This window comes from Hemicordylus capensis, chromosome 1 (genome assembly GCF_027244095.1).
Source record: "Hemicordylus capensis ecotype Gifberg chromosome 1, rHemCap1.1.pri, whole genome shotgun sequence".
Classification (NCBI taxonomy): Eukaryota; Metazoa; Chordata; class Lepidosauria; order Squamata; family Cordylidae; genus Hemicordylus; species Hemicordylus capensis.
In genome coordinates, this window is record NC_069657.1 from 244658681 (window position 1) to 244681063 (window position 22383).

Consider the following 22383-nt stretch of genomic DNA (forward strand, 5'->3'; position numbering starts at 1 on the left):
CCTCATTGTAGGGGTGTGCATGGAACTGTTTGTTTTAGTTCAAATTCAAAATGAATTCAAACCGCAGCACCAGTCTGTGATGCTTGTAAAGGGGAATCAACTGAGGATGAGAAAAGGAAAATCCTGCCTTTTAAAAGCCTTCTAAGGGCGATCGGGGAGGGGTGGCGAGAGGGCACATTACCTCCAGAGGCACCAGTGGCAGTGGCTCCTCTAAACCCCAGTGCTCTCCTCAGCAGTGCGGCCCACACGGTGGTGGCACAGTTGAGGCCTCTGTGCTTGCATGGAGGCCATTTGTGTGACCTCCGCACATGTACGGAGGCTGAAACTGCACTGCCACCCCATGGGCCATACTACTGGGACCATACTGCCCCATGGTTTTCTAAAGGCAGGATTCCCCTTTGCTTGTAAAGGGGAATCCTCACTGGATCCTAGGGTTGCACGTTTTGTATTTTTTCTGTTTTGTTTTGTACCAAATCTGAACCAACCCCATTTTGTATTTTGTCTGAAATTAAGCCTTCCAAATCACCTCAGTTTTGTTTTGTATCCGAATTAATCCGAATCCGAATTAATTCAGATTTTAAAATGGGTCACATGGTCAAAAGAGTGGGTAGGGGTGCCCATATTGCCCAATGAGTGGAAACTACTACAAAAATTTCAAAAGAATTGGGCAAACTGCTGATTTTTGGTGAATTTTTAACGTTTGCGTGTCTTTCAGATTTTCCCCATAGGGTATGATGGAGGTTTCAGGAAAAGTATAGCTTCATGCAGGGCGGGGGAGGGGTGGCCCAGAGTGCAGTGTGGTTGGTGGTAGTGCCCAGTTGGTACAAGGAAGCTACCACAATTTTTTCAGAGGAATTTGGCAAAGGGCTGATTTTTTAAGAATTAATGACGTTACGCTTCTTTCAGATTTTCCACGTAGGGTATAATGGAGGTTCCTGCAGTCCCATAGCTCCACTTGAGGGGCACTGGGGTGGCCCAGAGCAAGTGGCGGTGTAGTGCACATAGGGTGCCAACCACCCACATGGGTTGCCAACCCATGAAGTACAGGGGTTTTTTTTTGTTCTAGAGGTGTTCTGAGAGTAGATTATCTAGTAGCATATGAGAGTGGATTCATGGCTATTCATTAAAAATCTCATTTGGAACCAGAGAACCTAAACTCAACACTTCAGAAACAACAAAGCCCAGTACCCCAATGGGTTAGCAATCCAGGGCAGGGGGTGGTTGGCACCCTCTGTGCACTATACCACCACTCACTTCGGACCATCCCAGTGCCCCCCAGGTGGAGTTATGGGGCTGCTGAAACCTCCTTTATTCCCTATGGGGAAAAATCTTAAAAGACATGCAAACCTCAAAAATTCCTAAGAAATCAGCCCTTTGCCCTATTTGGAATCTGGATGCACCACCCTTGGCGCACTGCCACCCAACCCACAGTTTTGCCCCGGAAGCCCCACATAAACAAGTTGAAAGAGTGAAGAGAATGATGAACAACAACGACACTTAATTTTTTGGCACAGTTATTTGAGAATTTTGCAGTGGGCAGGAGCCTGTCCCTGTGGCACTAGCACAGCAGCACAACCCATTTGTGCATTCAAGCAATCTTTCAATAAAAACACTCCCTCCCCATGGAACAGTGACCACAGGTCATTTGAGAATTGAGATAGCAAGATAGACCAATGAACTGCCTTGGTACTATGGAACAGCTTCAAATGTTCATTTAACTGAACTGGAGTGAGCCGTAGCCCAAACAAATCAGCCTACTGTTCAGAATTGTTGAGATTTATCATCACTTCATTTAAGAAAGTACAAAAACATGGTTACAAGAAAGAGAGAAGCAACTAAGATTCCTGGGGATGTCAATAGATTGACAGGGTTATTCCCCTTCCCCCTCCTTTTGTCTCCTGTAGTCCCATGTGGATGACCTGTCCCTGTAATGGCAAAAGTTGTGAACCACTAGCTTAGACATCATGTCCCACCAAATTACATTGTGGCCTAAATTACATTAGACTGCTCAACTTGGGCAACAAAACTTAGACACCACTATAACTCATAAAAATCAGAAGAAAAACAAAATAGCTCTTCAAAAGACCCCTGAACAAGTCAAGAGATTCTTTCTAAACCTTTGGAAAGACACACCTGTGTAATTTCAGAACTTTCCTAACCAGCTTCTCAAAAAGCTACTCCACACAATTGATACCATGGCTTTTAGCAAGAGCTTTGGAATTGCATTGAGCTCCCAAAGATATTTGGGTATTTTGATCTCAAAATGCTGTCTTCTAAATCCCTTTGCAAGGTCAGTTTGCACTGAAATCACACTGAATACAACACATACTTAACTAAACCATTCATGCTCTACAGCTTTTTGCATATCTTATCTTCTGCTAATCACTCAGTGCCTCAGCTGAAGTGGAAGGAGTCAGAGAAGTCAATTTCAATTGCAATTGCATGAGCTGTTCTGGACAGCTCATGCAGAATTGCCATTCCAAAGCTCAACTTGCTTTAGCTCTGTGGTTTTCCTGTGGAAACCAGAGGCATAGCTGGGGAGAGGGGGCCCATGTTCACTCCACCCCCTGGTGACCCCTTGGAGTGAGGGGGATAATGAAGAAAATAGGGAGGGCTGGGGCTGGGGGCCCTCAGGAGCTGGGGGCTCCAGGTTCTTTGAACCCATCTGCTCAATTATAGCTACACCCCTGGTGGAAACACACTCCTCCTCTTGCCATCCCCTCCATTACACTGCTGCCTTGTGCGGTCCAACCGCCATCCTGTAGAGTGAGGGGGAAAGGGCCTTCTGGCTCCCTTTGTAGTCTCCACTGAGTCACAAGCAGGAGGGAAATGCAGCAGCATCATTAGGAATGCTCTCATTGCTGGGAAACCAGCAGTCCACTGGAAACAGGGGCAGGGGCCAGGACACACTTGAAGAGCAAGGAGAGGTAACAAACGAAGGCGCACAGCAGTGAGCAGTTGTCTGGCACAGCTCTGAGAATGGAGGGGAAATGATGCATAAAACAGCAGTACACAGGAGCATAGGAACATAGGAAGCTGCCATATACTGAGTCAGACCACAGGTCCATCTAGCTCAGTATTGTCTTCACAGACCAGCAGTGGCTTCTTCAAGGTTGCAGGCGGGAATCTCTCTCAGCCCTATCTTGGAGAAGCCAGGGAGGGAACTTGGAACCTACTGCTCTTCACAGAGTGGCTCCATCCCCTGAGGGGAATAGCTTACAGTGCTCACATATCAAGTCTCCCATTCATATGCAACCAAGGTGGACCCTGCTTAGCTAATGGGACAAGTCATGCTTGCTACCACAAGACCAGCTCTCCTCTCCTGTAAATGCTACAGAGGGCATTTACATTCGGTAAATGCTACATTTAAAAGCTGTGTTGGACCCAAACCCAAACCCAAGGTCTTTATTAGGAGTGAGGGAACATATTCTAAGTGTTGATTATACCACAGAACTGCCACACTGGTTTTTACCCACAAAGAAAGAAGAGAGAGACACTGGACAGGACCTTCAAGTGTGGGTTTTAGTTGAGGAGTTGGCCAGCCTTCAGTAACAGCTGAAGACTACATTGACTATCATCTCATTTTATTACAGGAACCATTAATGACTCTCACAACTGTACTCAATACCTGCTCCAGGCAAATGTGACTGACTGCCCAGCAGAAAGGTCTGGGACCACAACAGCATACACCTGTGAGTTGAGCACTGCCGAAGGTGCTCGCAACAGCAAAGTCATCAACGTGACCTATATAGTGGGTAAGCATCTCTTTGGGAATGCCACATTTGCTGGCTGTAGGTACCTATCCAGGATTCGATACAATCAGTGCCAAACCTAGCCTAGGAAGAATGAAATGCTGTGGTTAGCATTAGCCTTTCAAGTAATGCAGTTTTTCATAAATGTCTCTACTTAGCACATGTTTCTAATTACAATATTTGAGTTACTTGGGGAAGGATTGGAGTGGTAACAGACACAATGTGAAATACTGTAGCTAAGGCAATGCAGAAGGCTGAAGGCTGTGGGTAATGGTACAAAGACTAGGAAGCCTGGGCAATGGGAGAGAGAGCTTGTGTATGATTAAGTTTGGGCATTGTGATTTAGGGTTTTGAATTGTGTGGGGACCCTGTTGTTTGTATAAATATTGGATACCATAGGCCCCAAACAGGTGGAGAACCTTCACGCAAGACTGGAAAGTATCCAGAGTTGTGCACAATCAGAAACGGTCTCCACCCTTGAAATTAGAAGGAGACTTTAATGAGGTAGGGTAGCCTTTGTTCCAAACTGTGTTAAAAATACAAAAGAGGGAGGCTCCAATAAGGAAGAATGAAAGTCAGGATCACGAATGCAAAGCAAGGCACTATTCAGGCGGATCATGGGGTGATGTGTACCTCTTTACTGAAATCGCACTATTATCAGAACTGATCTACATGCTGAACAAGAATGTGGTCCAGCTTCCCTGCAAGTCCTACCTGTGATACTGTATTCATGAGCAAGTGATAATCGGCATCTCCTGTATTTTATATTTCAGCAGCACATGTAAACATCATGTCTAGCACCAATGGAATAGTTTCTGAGGGACACCCGTTCTCTCTAAGTTGCAAAAGTAATGTGAACAATCATGACGACGTCACTTGGGAAATCCAGGCTCAAAACATTACTAGGAACGTGGACAGGATCTGGTACACCACCACGGAGACTGAAACAGGAGTAGAGTCTGTCCTAACTGTACACAGTGCTAACCAGCGCTGGAATGGTGAGTAAAGATATGCACCTCCACCCCCGACGCCTGCCCATCTACAGTGGTCAGAGAGCAAAACATGACATTCTGTTACCCAAATCACTCTGCAAATAAAACCTCCTTATGATGCATTTCCCAGGTTTGCATTGCATGCATGCGTGTATAGCATTAAGTAGATGGCAGTACTGCTTTCAAGTGGCCTCATGCTCATTTGTTTGCAAGTATCATCACTTCAGTGCTGTCAGTTAAAAACTCCATGTTGGTTACATTGTCTTTAGGGATCTACATTTGCACCTTCTTCCAAAATGTTGTGAACAGCTCTGCAAACACGATAATGAAAGTCTTTCCTCTGCCGCTGAAAAATGATATCATCAGAAGTCCGGTCGAAGCAGACTTCACTTGTCCAGGGGCTGAGGTTCTGAAGTGCTGCACAAGCAAGAGGGGAAATTACACAGTGAAGTTCAATATCCCACAAATGAATATTATGGCAGGTAAGAAAGCAAGGAAGGGCACCGGGCGGTGGGGTGTGTGTGTGTTTCCTTTTAAATCTAGCTTTCACATTTTGAAGAAAGACTTGCAGATGAGGTAAAATCCAGAATGAAGGGAAGTGGGTTTGGTTACCAGCTTTATACTGTCTGCTCCTGATCCATTAGGATTGGACCACGTCCCTTCAGCTTTTAGGCCAACTCCTAATTGGAGGAGTTGGCCTAAAACGCAAGCCACGCCCCATTTCTTGACTTAACATGAGGGTGCCGGGGGTGCCTGCCTTATCTCAGACAGTGCCATGATTAGGAACAGCAGCACCCAGAGGCTCTGGGGAACGTGGTTCCCCTTGGTTCCTAACTTTCCAGGATAATGCTGTGCATGCTCACAACAGCACCCAGAGCTTAAGGGAGCACCTGCCTTCAGTCCTCTTGTCACTACCTCCTTGCTTCAGCCCATTGGGGGGAGGGGGCAGGAGGGCTGGTCTTGTGGTAGCAGACATGAATTGTCCCCTTTGCAAAGCAGGGTCTGCCCTAGTTTGCATTTGAATGAGAGTCTAGACTACATGTGTGAGCACTGTAAGATATTCCCCTTAGGGGATGGGGCCGCTCTGGGAAGAGCATCTGCCTGCTTGCATGCAGAAGGTTCCAAGTTCCCTCCCTAGCGGCATCTCCAAGATAGGGCTGGGAGAGACTCCTGGCTGCAACCTTGGAGAAGCCGCTGTCAGTCTGTGTAGACAATACTGAGCGAGATGGACCAATGGTCTGACTCAGTATATGGCAGCTTCCTATGTTCCCATGTATGGACTTTGTGGTAAAGTCACACTCTCTCTACCGGCAGAGATTTGAGGTAACAGCCCTGTTTGTAAAATGCTCGAAATGGCATAGGAAAAGCTAGATATCAGCTTGTTGCAGAAGAATGAGGGTGGTAGGATGGGCAGAATGGAGCAGTCTCATGGCAGCTTCTCTTGGGTCCTGTGCCTGCCACCTAACCCCCAAAAAGCACAGTCCACTTTTGAATACTTTTGGGGGGGGGAGGTGAGAAAATGAGGGGCATGTGACACTGAGCAGCCACCACCAGCAGAGTTTCTGCACCGCAGCTTCTAAGCAGGAGCCATTTACCTGAGCAATTACAACTTAGGATTTATCAGCAGGAGGACCCTGAAAGATTCACCAGCATTCTCAGAGCTAGTTTACAGGGTAGTCGTATTCCCACCTTATTGGGATTTGGGAATAGAAAACACAAGCTCAAAGCCATGTGGGCAGGACATCCAAGTCGATAAGAAATTTTGGAAATCATAGTAATTGGAAACCAAGCTCCTGGTTCCACATGATAGCGTAGGTGCTGCCTGGAGAACTACAAGGTTTCCACTGCAGAAGGCCCAGTATAGGCTGAAATGCATGCGGCTACAGTCAGGGCTGGTGCCGGACTACTTTGCGCCCTAGGCAAAGTGAAGTACTTGCACACACACCCCAACATTTCAACTTCGATTTTCAAAAACAGATGTTTTGTAGAAAAAACCGCTAGACTTATTTTAAATTGCAAGAATAGGTAATACATCAATTTTTTATTATCTTTCTCAAATACAAAAGAAAATATGTTGACACACAAATCATTTTGATTGATTTGATACACTCTGCGCCCCTCTGAGGTCTGTGCCCTAGGCGACTGCCTAGTTGGCCTAATGGTAGCCCTGGCCCTGGCTACAGTAGATAAGGAAAGACATTCCCTATATATGACTTGCAGTTGATGCCAACTCCCCTTAAGCTATGAAACTTACATTCTTACTTGATTCAAGGACAACTGGATTCCTCTTTAATTTACATTGGATGTTCAGATACTCAGAAGGTCATCTTATGGAGGACTGATCTTCGAGTTTTGATGTTCCTTGTATATTTGTTTTGCGGGCCTCAGTAGTAAGGTTAATTACAAATGCTTATTATACAAAGTTGTTATTCTGTACTCATGTTTTTCACAGTTAACATGTATTTACATTTTTAAATATACAATGCTCACATTGATGTGTTAAATGAGATTGCTTATTAAACGTTTTTCTTTATATTATCTTTGTATTCCATGCTGTTTGGAGTTATTGCATACTTCCACCATCCATAGACTTGATAATTTTCCAAAGTCTATGCATACTTTTAAAGCATAGCTTTTTAGGTTATGATGTGGTGGTGGTGGTGGGTTCTTTTGGGGTCCATTCGCATACTTGGTTGAACCCACCCAGGTTCTCTTCAGGATTTCAGTCTAATAAACTTTCCATCAGATTTTGGCACAAAACTTGCATAGGTGCCAAGAGGCTTGTCTCCCCATCCTTTTCCAGCACATGCTAATCTTGGTTGGTGTTTGGATTTAAAAGAGTAGGAAACAAGCTTCTTTTCCATAGCTGATGAAATCTTACCTTGTTCTATACAAAACCTTCCTCGACAGAGAGCAGAGAGAAAGACAACGCCAACTGCTACAACTACACAGTGGTTAATCACTGCAGTTCTACAGGCCATGTTTTACAGGCATACTGTGAGTTCACTAATGAAATTGGTAGCAGTGTCCAGAGTTCACCTATGATCCTACACATTGTGTCAGGTAAGGGAGAGAATATGAATAATCACCCATGAAATCTGTTGGGTTGTTATATCCCAGTTCACCAAATTTGTGCATCCTAATTGTATATTATGCATGTATTCTGTTATGCACAGCAAGCACACTATTTTTGGACTACAAATCGTTTTGTATTTGCTCCTGACACATATCACAGAAGTTGAGGAAGATGCCGTGGAAATATATTTGACCACTTGTCGATGCCAGGTCTTTGTGATCTATTCTGCTTGTCTGCCATCTTTGTGTCTGAGAGCACACCAAATTACGTTGGAGAGAGATGGGGTGGATTGTGGTGTCCTATTCAATTGCTTCTGCTGCTCTGCACCTGCTCCTCAATCAATGGGAAAGTTAACATTCAAAGTATGAAGAGGAACCCCTTGTTTTCCTCCTTGCAGCCATTTGTGAAAAGTTTCAGCCAGCACTGGGTTCCCAGACTGACTGGGAATGCGTCACTCTGCTTTTACGAGCAGAGAGAGGTGTTTCCCAACATGCTGCAAATGCAGCAATGGCCCAAGTTTTTTTTGCAAATGGGGGCACTGCCCCATTTGCTAATGTGGCCAGACACAGGGGGCATGGCTGGGGCAACAGGGGCCTCAGGTGGCTGGCTAGACAGAGGCTGCTGGCGTCCCTGCTCCACCACTGCTACATGCTGAAGCTGCAGAAATTTAGCTGCTATGGAGATTACGGGAAAAGCTTGAGATGCTAAATTGCTGTGTGTCAGGCAACTGTCCTATTAAAAAAAAAAGTGGATACTTTATGAGGACTTCTAATTCCAGGCATGGAGATATATATACAGTAGAGAGAAATTGCAGTACCTGAAGATTTTTTTCTTTTCTGGGAGTCATGCAAATTTGCCTTCAAAAGGAAGATACATTCTAGGGTGTGGGTGGTCTGTTTCTGCCCTGACCTGAGTGGTTTGTTTCTGCCTTCATCTGGAATTGGTTTGGCTTCTGTCTGAATTAGGCCAAGCCTTGGCAGCAAGTAGGCAGGTAAAGAAGGCAGCAAGAGAATGGGGAAGATAACGTTGGCTCATGGGCTGGGGAATCAGGCTACCGGGCACACTTTCCCTGCATTGGCATGTTGGCACAGGCATGTTGCCACAGACACTCAGGGGCAACAAGGGGGATGCAGTGCCCACCCTCACACCCTTGTTCTGGGGCTGCTGCCAACCTTCCTGTGCCAGGCTGTCACTAAGGGAAGAGGTTCAGCAGTTCACTCCGCACTTGTTCAGAACTTTGCAGCCTGGACCGTAGAAACCTGGAAATGTATATGTGATTAGCTAGCAGCTTACCATAGCACCAAGGAATGAGATGCTTTCTTGCTCTCTTGTTTCATTTTGCCCCTGGATCCACCATGCTGGAGAATCTTTTCTTTTCAGCCAGGAGAACTCCCCAAGTGCAGAAGTGATCTTGGTAGCGGAAGATCACCACCAGGGTCCACCATCACAGTAATGAGCCTTATATACATGGGCACAAAAGAAGGACAGGGATAACCCCAGAATGGAGTGAATTCTTGAGCTAGAGCAAACTAGGCTACAGGCTTAGCCCAAGAAGACTGCCTTTCCTACAGAACATTACATAGCCATATTGCTTATAACCAACAATATGGGTGGTGCCAACAATATGCCAACAATATGATGCCAACAATGCCAACAATATGGGAGGCATTTAAGATTGCCACCCAGTATTTTACTGGCCTCTTGGGTAGAAGAATTTTATCTTCTGGGGCAGTCATCAGAACTGAACACTGCAAAATGAAGGGGTGGTGGGTAGGGTCTAGTGGAGCTGTTCTTGTGGTTAATCCCCAACACGTGTTGTTATACTACAACCCTGTGCACTAAGTTACACACTCATTATGTAAGAGGATGTTGTCTCACCCACTCCAGGGTGGAACCTGAGCCTCTTTTCCTCCTTGTATGTAGAAGTATTACATTCACCTCCATCTCACCCATTGCACTGTTTGCGACGAAGATGATTGGAATTTACAACCATCCTGTTTAGACTGTCAAAGAAATCAGTCTTTCACGTTAGAGTTAATAGGATTAACAACATTTTTAAAGCTGCAAAGAGCAAAGATTAAGCAATCAGTCTCTTAATTCCCAGGTGCAAGGCAAGATGTGTGCAAGGCAACTGCTCCTCCTAGACCAACCAGCCACAGTGTGCTAGAAACAGATAGTCCACACACCAGAACAAGGTGCTTGCAGAGAAAATAATGCCACTGGTGCCAGTGGAACTACCTAGATATACTGTACTTTGGGAGTGGCCATAGCGCAGTGGCAAAGCACTATGCTTTGCTTCCAGAAGGTCCCAGGTTCAATCCCTAGCATTTCCAGGTATGACCGGGGAAGTCTGATACTCTGGAGAACAGCTGCCAGTCATTTTAAGCTATAGCTAGGTCTAGCTCTGTATACTGTAGGGGTGTGCAGAACCAGCCCGGTTCAACCGGTTTGGACTCAAACCAGACCCCCCACCCCAAGAGGTCCAAGTCTGAGCCAAACTTCTTTGAATGTTCAGTGACTACATAATAGCTTTTGTGAGAAGACAATGACAGTGTAGAGGAATGATACCCCAAACCATGGAAGAGTTCTCTCCACCATATTCTAGGCAACTACCACAAGCAATTGCTTCTTTCATCCCCATTGGTCAGTTCCACATCCCTTAAAAGAGTAGCTTTCCCAGAGCAGTGGGAAGCAGGCGTAGGCCTACTTTTTCCTGAACAATTGGGCAAAATGCTACCCGCACATTTTGCTTGCGACCTCTGGAACTACATGAATGTAGCTTTTAAAATAATGAAACACAAGAATCCAGCCCTTCTATAACCCTTGATAACAGCCTATCATCTGGCATGCTGATATCCAACCACAGACAGAGTGGTAGCTGCAACCAGCTAAGATTTTGAAATGAAGGTTGTCATCTTCTCTGCAGAAATTAGTGGCGAAAATGGTCATAGGTAAGGCTCCGAATTTACAGCACCCATTTAACCCTTTCTCCTTAGCTGAAGAAAACTACTCACATCCCTTAAACGATCCCTTATATAAGCAGGAGCAGGGAACCCAGAGAACTGGACATATATTTCTGTGTTGCTTCTAACCCTATAAGTGTGTATCAAGAGATGAGACACTTTTCTTTCTCTTCCTCTTTTTTCCATAGCGAAGGATGTAAGTTGCAATTGCTCAGAAATTGGTGTTGGAAAGAATGGAACTGTGGTCACAAAGCCTTGCTTGCAACAGGCCAACAACCTTGTCAAAGGAGACATCACCTATCTGTGTGACAGTTCAAAATGGAGAGTTGCTAGAAACAACTGCCTGTCTGTCGAAATTAATAACCTTTTCAGTTCTGCTGAGGTAAGCATATCCCTCAGTCTGTGTCCTCCATCTCTTTTTACAATAGCCTTCAGCTGCAACTGTAAATACTGTAGTAGCACGGCCTCAGTGGCATACACCAAAGTGACTGCTCCCACTACTCACCTCTAGGCAGAGCGGTACTGTGTATAGCACCCAAAGAGAATGAGAGCACGGTGGCATTTGGGAAGCCATGCATGGGGCACTGGGAAGGACTAAACCTCCTCCCAGGCACTCTGGCCAGGACTGCTCTGTGCAGAGGTGAGTGGTGAGGACAACTACCTCCACAAAGTGCCAAGAGGGCTATGCAGATTAATTGGCTGCAGCTATTTGGAGCCAAATATTTGCACAGGCCTCATGCTGAGCTGGGAGTCAGCCCCACTGAAGTCATTGGAAGATGGATCCAAACAAACCGGCATGAGGCTGAGCTATATCACGCAGGTGATTTTAGTGTACACAGGTAGAGAGATTTACAGGAGATCCTAATGAAAAGTGGAGCAATGTGGATGAACATTTCAATGATATTTTTCCCCTCTAGGCCCAATTGGTTTCTGACAATATTGCTTGACTTAAAGGCACAGACTGGTGGCATGCTTTCCCAATTCTGTCATAGAGAAGAATGTTATCAACATTCAAGAATATACGAATATGCCGAGTATTTATACACTACTTTTCAACCAAAGTTCCCAAAGCAGTTTACATACAGAAATTAATTAATTAAATGACTGCCTGTCTCCAAAGGGCTCACAGTCTAAAAAAGAAGCATAAGAAAGACACCAACAACAGCCACTGGAGGGATACTGTGCTGGGATTGGATAGGGCCAGTTAGGAAAAGGTGGCAATCCTCACAGTGATTATTGTCTGTGCAGCCCAAAAATGGGTGGTTTACAATCTTGATGAGGACCATCTCAAGTGGAATTCTATTTGTGTTTGCTACATTTAATTTTAATTCTAGTCCTTGGCGTCCAGTCCTGATTCAGTGCAGGAGTTGCCTGAATACCTTAGACGTCTGAATAGCACTGTGAAGAAGGAACAGCAAGATATAAAGAATTCAACTGCAAACCTGAAAGCTGTTGTTGAGATCCTGAATTTGATTTCAGTCATACCAGCAGATGCAAAGCAGGAGACCATGGAAGTAAGTTCTAAGAAGCTGATGGTCTCTTTTCACCAGCACTAGATGGAAGTCTGTTGTGAATGGTTAACATCAAGATTAGAAGTGTGAGGGGTAACGGGCAAAAAAGTCACCTTATTCAAGATGACACTGGCACATGGCAGCAGAGATTTCTAAAATAAAATTCTCCTCACTGTTGCCATTGTGTCTGCAAAGTACTCTCCACTGAATCTGTTTCAGATACTGAAAGGTATGACAAATTCAGGCTGGGAATATGGCCTTTGGTGGCTTGGGCAAAACTGGGAGTCTGGGCAGCCCAAGGTTTTGTGTGTGCCTGAGGCAAAGAAGTGCAACCTGTTGCCTTGCCTCCTGCCCCAGGTGGGGGCCACCCCCTCTCAAAACCAGCCCTTGCAAGCCTTGCCAGTGCATTGGGGGCAGGGAGAAGGGAAGGTTGCTAGCAGCCCCCTCTTCTCTCCTTGTGCTTCTTGTAAGCTTTGCAAAGAGTCTGAATAGAGGAGCCCCTTGCCAAGTTTACACAAGTCATATCAGTCCCCAAAAGCTGCTCTGATGGTAACAGTGGGGAGGATCTTGCTGCCCTGCTGGTGCCCCAAGAATCCACCATTTGAGGTGACTGCCTGACCTTGCTTCATGCAAGGGCCACCCCAGATGGGAGTGGAAACACAGAAAGAGCAATATGGCAGAGTGGAAGGCAGCACTGTCAACTAGCCGAGGAAGGAAGGAAATGGAAAAGCATTAGAATGGATGTAGAAATAAGGGGAACTGGTTGCTCCTCCAGTTCTTGAAGAAGTTACCTCAAGATTGGTACTCTTTCTAAATCATCATCAGCAAAGCAGGATACAGTTCTGGGCTTTATGCCAGAGCGTGAATGCCAATAGCCTGTGTCCTCAGACTGTTCTACATCACAACCATCTGTTTCATGCTGATGGAGTCATTGTGCTGATCCATTTTTAAATATCACAATATTGCAGTTTAATAAAACATGGGTCTTATTTGTGCCTAACATAGGTAAGTCTTTAGTTCCTGAGCCTTCCAGCTGGAAGTTGGTTGGTGAATTAGGGTTTGCTGGTGGAGGACTGGAGTTTCCACTGTTCACAGAGAGTAATGGTCAGTAACTTGAATAATATATTTTTATTCTCTCATAATTACAGGATTTTTTGTCTACAGTGGACACTGTTATCAGTAGTCCAGCAGGAACCTGGAAAGATTTTACGAATGGGAGCTCTCAGTTATTAGATTCAGTGGAGAAATTTGCGAGGTCCCTCCAACCTATTGACAACATCATTCCACCTATCAGCTATGACAGCCTCCAGCTCAAAGGTGTAGTCATTAATAAAAGCAATCTTTCTGATTATGACAAGAGCTTTTCATTCTCCAAACCCTCAAGTCTCGGTGGCAGTGTGCTCATTGATGAAGCTAAAATAAGGACCTTGAACTCAAACTCTACCATCATTAGCGTGGCTTACTCAGCTCTCAGCCATATTATTCCATTGAACAATGATACAGATGAACTGGTAGTCAATGGTTTGGTAATCTCAACCACAGTGGATACTCATAGCATCTTGGGAGGAGATTTCCACATCAATATGACATTTACGAAGAGTGACAGATCCTTGGAAAATCCCCGATGTGTCTTTTGGAATTTCAGTTTTGCAGGGGATAAAGGAGGCTGGGATGAAACTGGCTGTGAAAGCAAAGTCAGTGGGGACAATGTCATTTGCTTCTGTAATCACTTGACTTCATTCTCCATTTTGATGTCTCCCAGGAATGTGAACTCGGTGTCCTTGGACTATATATCTTATATTGGTGTGAGCATTTCGATACTGAGCCTGGTAGTCTGCATTGTGATAGAAGCTGTTGTGTGGAAACCAGTAACCAAAACAAGAATCTCCTACATGCGCCATGTCTGTATGCTGAACATTGCAGTTTCTCTCCTGATTGCGGACATCTGGTTCATTTTTGTTGCAGTAATACATGACCAAGGTGCCAGCATGGATCCAAAAATCTGCACAGCCGCAGCATTTTTCATTCACTTTTTCTACCTTTGTGTCTTCTTTTGGATGCTCACCTTGGGCTTTATGCTCTTCTACCACTTGTTCTTCATTTTCCATAATACAAGCAAGACCATCATGAAAGCTGTAGGCTTCTGCTTGGGATACGGTTGCCCTCTAGTTATATCAGTCATCACAATAGCCATCACTTATCCACAGAAATCTTACACAAGTTTAACCAAAAACCTCTGCTTACTCAACTGGGAACCTAGCAGAGCTCTCTTGGCTTTAGTAATTCCTGCTATAGTCATTGTTGTTGTTAATGCTGCTATTACCATTGTGGTCATAGCAAAAATACGAAGACGATCCATTGGGGAAAACTCAAAAAATGAAGAAAAGAGCTCATTGTATCGGATTGCCAAGAGCATTTGTGTTCTGACACCACTATTAGGTCTCACCTGGGGATTTGGCTTCGCAGTTGTTTTCTCAAAAAGCCCAGACATATTCCATTGGTTATTTACCATCCTTAATTCCTTTCAGGTAAGTGACTCAGATATCAGGCATATGACATAGACATCACAGCTGAGCACAACCACAACTCTTTCTCCTGTTCCATAACTGCCCTGATAAAATTTGTGGATCTCAGTTATTAGAGATCAAAACTATTATTCACTTTGGTTTTAATAACTTGCAGTTAAGCAATCTTTCCAACAGAGGTCAGGCTCTTGCTGGTCAGCCCTTTAAACTTGTTTATCAGAATGTTTGCAATCCTTGAGATGTTCAAATATTCTCATTTCTCTCCCTGAACAACATATCTGCGATCCTATTGTTGATGTTTTTTTCATACATGGCAACCAGAGATGAGAAATATGCTGCATTTCCTCCGGAACGAGATTCTTATTTACACTGTGGGGATCTCGTGGCTTTTAGAATTATGCGTAGAAAAGTATATCTGGGATGCTGTGGTAGAATTGTACATAATTTTAATTTGCAAATATTTTTCAGGGGTTATTCATTCTGTTATTTGGAACTCTCTGGGACAGGAAGGTAGGAAAGAAAATTATTTTAAAATATCGGTTTTTATATGTGTTGTAATTTTATTATCAATTGCAATTGATCACAAGCTGAACATGAGTGTGATGGGCAGGGGAAGACTAATGTTATTTTAGGCTGCTTTAAGAGAACTCTAGTTTCCAAGTCACAAGAAATAATAGTTCCATTTTATTCTGCACTAATCATCCGGAGTACTGTGTCTATTTCTGGGCACTACACTTTAAAATGGATGTCAACAAATTGGAACAGGTTCAGAGGAGGGCAACAAAGTTGGTCAGGGGTCTGGAAAACAAATTCTGTGAGGTAGGATTAAAGGAACTGGTTATGTTTAGCTTGGAGAAGAGGAGAGGTAGACATGGTAGCCCTCTTTCGGATTACCTGAAGGCCGGGCTGTCACACAGAAGCGAGCAAGACTAGACCTAATGGCCTTAAGTTACAGTAGGATAGTTTTTTTGGTTGAACATTAAGTGTTCTTGACAGAAAGAGTAGTTCAGAAATGGAAGTAATTACCTGGGTGGGGGGACACCCACTCCCTCACTGGAGCTCTTCATGTAGAGGCAGGAGAGGCCTTGGCTGGGAATGCTCTAGCTATGGCTTTCATGAGCAGGAGGTTGGTCAAGGAGGTTGGTCACCTTTTCTATGATTCTATTATAATAAATTGTGGTGATAATTTGATATTGGTTTTAATTTCCCTTGTTTCAAATGTCCAGGTTCGTGAGGCCTTTGGGAATAAGTGTTGCCCATCCCGGTGGAATTCACAACAATCAAAGGTAATATTATGTCTGGAATAAATAATGGTTTAGGTCCAGAGGTGCCCTTCTACATACAGAAGGTGCCCTTCCATTCACAGAAGAGCATTTTTACATCTTGCATTAGAGCATTGCATGAGAACAGTGAAACTATATCCAGAAATGTTCTTCTGTTTATGCCAGCAGAGGCATGAGAACTGCTGCAGAACATGCCTGGGCCAGCCCTGCATGAGCTGTTCTAGCTCTTGGGCAGGCATTCAGGGAACAGGGCTAGATGCTGGTTTCTTTCCAGTCGCCGTCCTCTCTTGGATCCAACACATTGTACTGTGCAAAATAGTTAAATGAGCTGAAGGTGAGAACCATGCCTCAGTTCATTTGTTGCCCCCCCCGCCCTTCTATTTGAGTTATGAGCACAAATATGTCATAACTGGCCCCAAAGGGCTATAAAGACATATAAAGATTTTCTCCCTAGACTGTACCATTTCCCACTCCATGCACTTTCTGACAAGACAATAACTGATTCTTCTGTGGTCCGTGTTAACTCCCCTCTCTTTGTGTGGATGTGTTTATTTTAATTTGAGGTTTTCACTAAAAGAGCATTGGAGTCCTGCTGTGTAGGGCGCCACCAATCTAAGACAGAGGCTGCACATTCCTTGCAAGCCACTATAAAGCACACCCAGGCAGCTAGTGGCGGCGGGGCTGCTCTGTGCCGACTAAGCGTTGTGTAAATGCAGCTGTGACGGTACTCCCATCAATCCCAATGGGAGTATGTAAGCCACTTAGACCCCAACTAAAGTCAATGTAACTTGCCTAGGGAGCAAGAGGTTGCCGGTTCGAATCCCCGCTGGTATGTTTCCCAAACTATGGAAAACACCAATATCGGGCAGCAGCGATATAGGAAGATGCTGAAAGGCATCATCTCATACTGTGAAGGAGGAGGCAATGGTAAACCCCTCCTGTGTTCTACTAAAGAAAACCACAGGGCTCAGTGGTCACCAGGAGTCGACACCAACTGGACAGCACAACTTTACCTTTACCTTAGCAAAACGAAACACTGCATGCTGTTAGAGAGCTAAATAAAAACAACATGACGAAATGTTCCTTTAGCATGATCCCCACCGCACGTTAAGGTCATCTGAGGAGGTCCATCTCCAGTTGCCACCGGTTCGTCTGGTGGCGATGCAGAGGCGGACCTTCTCTGTAGCTGCTCCTGGGCTATGGAATGCACTCCCGGCAGAAATTCGTAATCTGAGATCATTGCTATCCTTCAAGAGAGCCCTTAAAACGTACTTATTTGGCCTGGCCTTCCAGAGTTTTAAATGATTAATTGTTTTAAACTGTTTTGGGCTTTTAGCTGTTTTATTGGTTTTATTGTGTTTTTAATAGTTTGATTTTAATTGTTAATTTGTTTTTAATTGTTTTTATCATGTTGTGAACCGCCCTGAGCCGTATCGGAAGGGCGGTATATAAATCTAATAAATAAATAATGAATGAATGAATAATAGCAACACAATGAGGCTGCTCGTGTGGAGCACCCAGATCCACATGGATCCCGGTGGTCCCGCCCAGCCTAACCCTGCTCCAATCCCAGCTCTTAGCCAAGGTTAAGGGAGCAAGCGCTCCCTTAACCCAGCTTGTAGGCCCGAGTGTCTCCTCCGCTCCACAGAGCTGAGGAGATACAGGCAGGCACCTAAAGAAAGGCACCACGTTCGTTGCGCAGTGCCTTGTGGGATGTGCAGAGGCTGGAACAACTAGTCCCAGCCTCAGTTGCTCTGCAATGTTCCTGGCAGTGCAGGTCATATGTGGACACACAGCTTGTGCTCCAAAAGGCTAAAGAGGGATTGACTGGGGGAAGGTAGGTTGAACCCTGCCTCCTTCCCCACCCCACCTGGTTGTGTGAATGGGCTCCATAGCTACTTCATATTAATGCAAGAGTTATACCTATTCATTATTTTGTAATTCACACCTCTAGACATTTTTGAATGAAGAAAAGTGGTCTGTGAGACCTCATAAGAATTAATCTTGGGAATGATTAAAGACCCAAGATGCCATTTATATATAAGGGTATCCTGGAGTCATGGACTGACATACAGAGCAAGGACACTCTTGGGCAGCAAGAGAATCCTTGGGAATATATTTCCAGGAGGCACAGAGGGCTTCCTGGGGAAGGGGAGGCCTCAACAATTGCTCATTGTCCACTGCTGCACGGGTGAAGTCAGTTGGGAAGCTCTGTTAAGCTGCCCCCATTGGGGGTTTAGTGGGGTGGGGTGGGGGTAGAATTTAATGGGCACCTCCCTTCTCATTTACAAGAGAGATGATTGGCTCCATATATGTGCAGCCCCAGCAAATGTACTGGACTTTTTAGTGTTGGAAAACATGTATGAGTAACATATATGTAAGGCCATACCTGACTGCCTTGAATACATATTGTAACTGTTCATATTTATTTACCTGCAATTTTTCTGCCACACAGACCCTCATATTTATTCAAACAGGTTTAATTGCTTTGTTATTTCATACCTTTGTGAGGTGAAATTCTGGATAGCCTCATAAACCGTTTTTAAGTTTTGGTGGCTGACATCTAGACATTATTCAGTATTACTACTCAGGGGCTACTCTGAAGGACAACTTAATTTCAGTAGGACTGCTCGGGAGTAATTTAGTCTGGATGTCAGCCAGTGTTTATTCCTGCAGTTATCTGATTTAATCTATCATGAAACAGGAAATAACCAAATTAAAACCATACACTGCAGAAAGGATTAACAGCATTTTTTAAAATACTCATTTTTATTTTACAGTCAACATCCCAAGGCATGTCAGCAGCTATGCTTTCCATCGGATCTCCTTTCTCAAGAACATTAAACAACTTGTTTGGCAAAACAGGTATGGGGTGATAAAGAAGCAAAGCAAGAGGCCATTTTTTAGTTAAATCTGCCTTCCTTGTGTCATCTATCTATATACATAATTCTCTAAGGCATATCCATGGCGAATCCCGTGTGTGGCAGATCTTGCGAGAGTTCATGACCAGCTGCTGAGAGTTGCGACAGCTGGTGAGGAGGGAGGGAAGGAGACCGAGGAGGAGGTGGTGGCAGCACCATTGCGAGCTGCCGAGAACAGCCGAGCAGGCAGTGAAAATGGGGCCGCTGGCTTTGCAGGGAGGATGAGAGCTGGGGTGGGAGGTGGGGGGAGGTCTAAGAGAAGGCGGCGGTGCCACTGCTAGTGGCAGACAAAAGTGGACCACTGGGCTCCTCACAAGGAGACAAGAGCTGGTGAGAGGGAGGGAGGGAGGGAGGGAGGGAGGGAGATTGAGGAGGAAGCTGAGCAGGCAGCGAAAATGGGGCCACCGGCCTCCTCGTGAGGAGGATGAGAACTGGTGGCAGAAAGCACAGTAAGGGGGACTAGCTGAAGGGATGGGAGGAGAACTGGCTGAGCCCTGAAATGGAGGGAGAGGAAGGGAGAACTGGGGAAGCAGATGCTCTGGGCCTGGGTCAGCTAGTTTAAGGTATTATTCTCCAAGCTGGCGCTTCAAGTTTACATAATTTCAGTGCACAATAAGGTCAAACCAAGCTCCTTCTATCTATAATGTCTGGCCTTGATCCAGTGGCCCTGATCCAGCATTCCTTGCAGGCATGGCAGCTCTAATGGAATTCCCCTGCCCTCAAGAGTTTCCCTGTTCATTCCAATGCAAGGACTGCTTATGTGCAGAGAAGTACAAGTGTCCTTTGCAAAAATGTGCATCCTGATCTAGTGATCAATCCTGGATGTGGGGACCTTGTCCACATGTTACTGCAATAGCACGTGACATTACAGTTGCAACCAGCTGCCCAGTCAACTGTTTGCAGAACTGTCCACATGGTTCAAGCTGGAGTAACCACACCAGGGGGTCTCAGGGGGTTCTCTGGCACAGTTCAAAACACATGAGTGTGGTATCAGCTGCACCACTAGTAGACTCCCATGAATTTCTGCAGTCACCCTGCTGGGATAACATATGAACTGGCCATATGCTTCACACTGAGCTGTCCTGCTCACAGCGGCCTTTCTTTGCATGCATGGAGCATCCCTCCACTGAAACGAATGGAAACGCCCCTTTGTGCAAGTGCCGAATGGGCCTAGCTTTATGTGGGCTGATTCGAAACATATGAGGTGAATGAATTACTTGAGACATAAATTAAGACATGATCTAGTCGTGGTAGGCACAGTTCCATCAAATGGAACTATGGCGTACTTAACTTTCTCTGGACACGACCCACTATAAATAAATAAATGAAATGGTATTCTTAAATACAGTTAAAAATGACTGCATCTTTTCACAGTTCAGTCAGTCACACTGGCCCCTGAGTATGACACAGTGACTAAAAGACACTGACTACAATGTTACTCTTTGATTATGGAAACCCAGATTCAAATCCCTGCTCTGCCATGGGTGGCCTACAAGTCACTATTTCTCAGACACACAGACACACATGCACCAGCATTCCCTCTAACAGGGAATTCCAGTTGTTGTTAACAACTCCCAGCATCCCTCAGCTGTGATGGGCTTTGGCTGGGGATTATGAGAATTGTAGTCAACAACATCTGGGATTCCCTGTTAGAGGGAACACTCACACACACACACACTCCTCTCAAAATTATTAAGGTGGCTTTCTTTTGCCTGGTTTAATATGCATGTATTAGAATATAAAATTTCAAAGCTTTTAAAGCTTTTAAAATTTTAAAACTTTTCTGCATTAAAGAAGGTCATTGATAAAAGCTTTGAAGTGTGGAAATGCATATTTCATCGCCCTTATACTATCTTATAAAATTTCATGTTTAGATTTATGGTGTTGTCCTCCTAAACTGGAGAGGGCAACTAGCAATATGCAGAAGTATAATTTTCCTTTTGCTCCACAGGGAGATATGAAGTCTCTTCAACAGAACCAACATTTTCAACTTCTGAAAGCACTTCAAAAGCATATTCTTTACTCTCTTGAGAATGTTAACCTATGCACGTTTGAAAGGTCTCTGGGTCTTCTTTGTTTTGTTTTTCCTGAGCAAGCAATAATCAGAAAAAGAATATGTGAATAATGAAACTGTTGCATTTGCATAGACTGTAAAGTACTGTGGCATATTTGTTTATTTCTCCAATGCACCATCTGATGTCTGAAAGATTAATTTTAATAAGGCCTTTATGCTAGAAGAAATGTAATCCAGTGCTGTAAGATGCTGAATATACTCCTGTCCCACAGTACTGGTAAACCTTCACTGCACAGTCATGTTGGTCCCATCCTTTGAAAGTTGAGGACAAGTGGTTGTGCTTAACCGCTGATGGCCCTGGAACACGGGGAGGATACAAATCCCAATCACACCAAAGATGCATCCAGACCATTCAATGAGTTCAAATAAGCATTGTTTATGTGAAACTGCCTTGCTGGATTGGGGCCTTTTATGTATGTTTCCCCCTAACATTTTAAGTAATGTCATCTTGGTGCCCTTTTCAGTCTTGTAAACTATTGTCTGTACAAACAGAAGCACTTTATTTTTGCACTATAGAAGACTTTCCAGTTATACTGTTTGCTTTACTAAAATGAAAGAAAAAAAAGTCTCTCTTTTCTGTATATATGTAAATATAAATATATATATATATATATATATATACACCAATAAATATTTATGATGCCTAATACAATCTTTGTGTTTAAACATAAAATGTGTCCCACCTTCCATTATTAAGCATTCCTTTATTAAATAACACTTTCCATATTTCTGTTTAAATATTATACTACACAGTACAATTCTATTTCATCTCTACAGTTCAGTCTTATTCTTGTGCCACATAGTCAAGGTCCATTTCAGATGTTCTGTAGCAGAAAATAAGCATTTAGAGGACATATTGAGACCTGCATTGATGCAAAACCAAAATCACTTTGTGGTTAAGTTTGCCCAAGATGTAGCCAAGGCTGGCCAGCCCCGCCAGATCAGCTGTTGTAGCATTGCCCCCACATCTCTGGACTGAAGACAAAAGACAGGGAGGCAAGTCTCACGATCAGGGAGACTCCCCACAGACGATCCAGGCTGCAGCCCTGGGCAGCCGGATCGGCCACCCGCACGACTGCCGGCTCCATCACGAAGCCCGTGGGGGCTGTGGGGATTGGGGGCCATGTGGCCCCCAGAAGTTCCAGGATGCCCCGCGCAAGCACGGCGGGCATCCTGGAGAGACCCCCAGGGCCGGGGGGCTTGTTTCAGCCTCCCAGTGGGGTTCTCGTGTGTTGCCATGGCACGGAGTCGTGCCGCGGCAACACACAATCGAAAAGATGGGGTTG

General features: G+C 44.6%; 1 protein-coding gene across 3 annotated transcripts in view; it reads left to right on the forward strand.

Moving 5' to 3' along the window:
* ADGRF5 (adhesion G protein-coupled receptor F5) overlaps positions 1-21786 on the forward strand; it is a 96362-nt gene extending 74576 nt beyond the window's left edge. Inside the window, exons 11-21 of one of the 3 annotated variants that reach the window (XM_053286699.1) lie at positions 3594-3755; positions 4526-4750; positions 5014-5226; positions 7655-7807; positions 10972-11165; positions 12118-12297; positions 13443-14822; positions 15288-15329; positions 16046-16105; positions 18883-18967; positions 20975-21786. In XM_053286699.1, coding sequence (XP_053142674.1) covers positions 3594-3755; positions 4526-4750; positions 5014-5226; positions 7655-7807; positions 10972-11165; positions 12118-12297; positions 13443-14822; positions 15288-15329; positions 16046-16105; positions 18883-18967; positions 20975-21054 — 2774 coding nt within the window. In that variant the 3' untranslated portion in view covers positions 21055-21786. The remainder of the gene's footprint in view (positions 1-3593; positions 3756-4525; positions 4751-5013; positions 5227-7654; positions 7808-10971; positions 11166-12117; positions 12298-13442; positions 14823-15287; positions 15330-16045; positions 16106-18882; positions 18968-20974) is intronic. The other 2 variants (XM_053286700.1, XM_053286701.1) reach the window with 2 other exon arrangements.
* Positions 21787-22383: the final 597 nt, after the last annotated feature.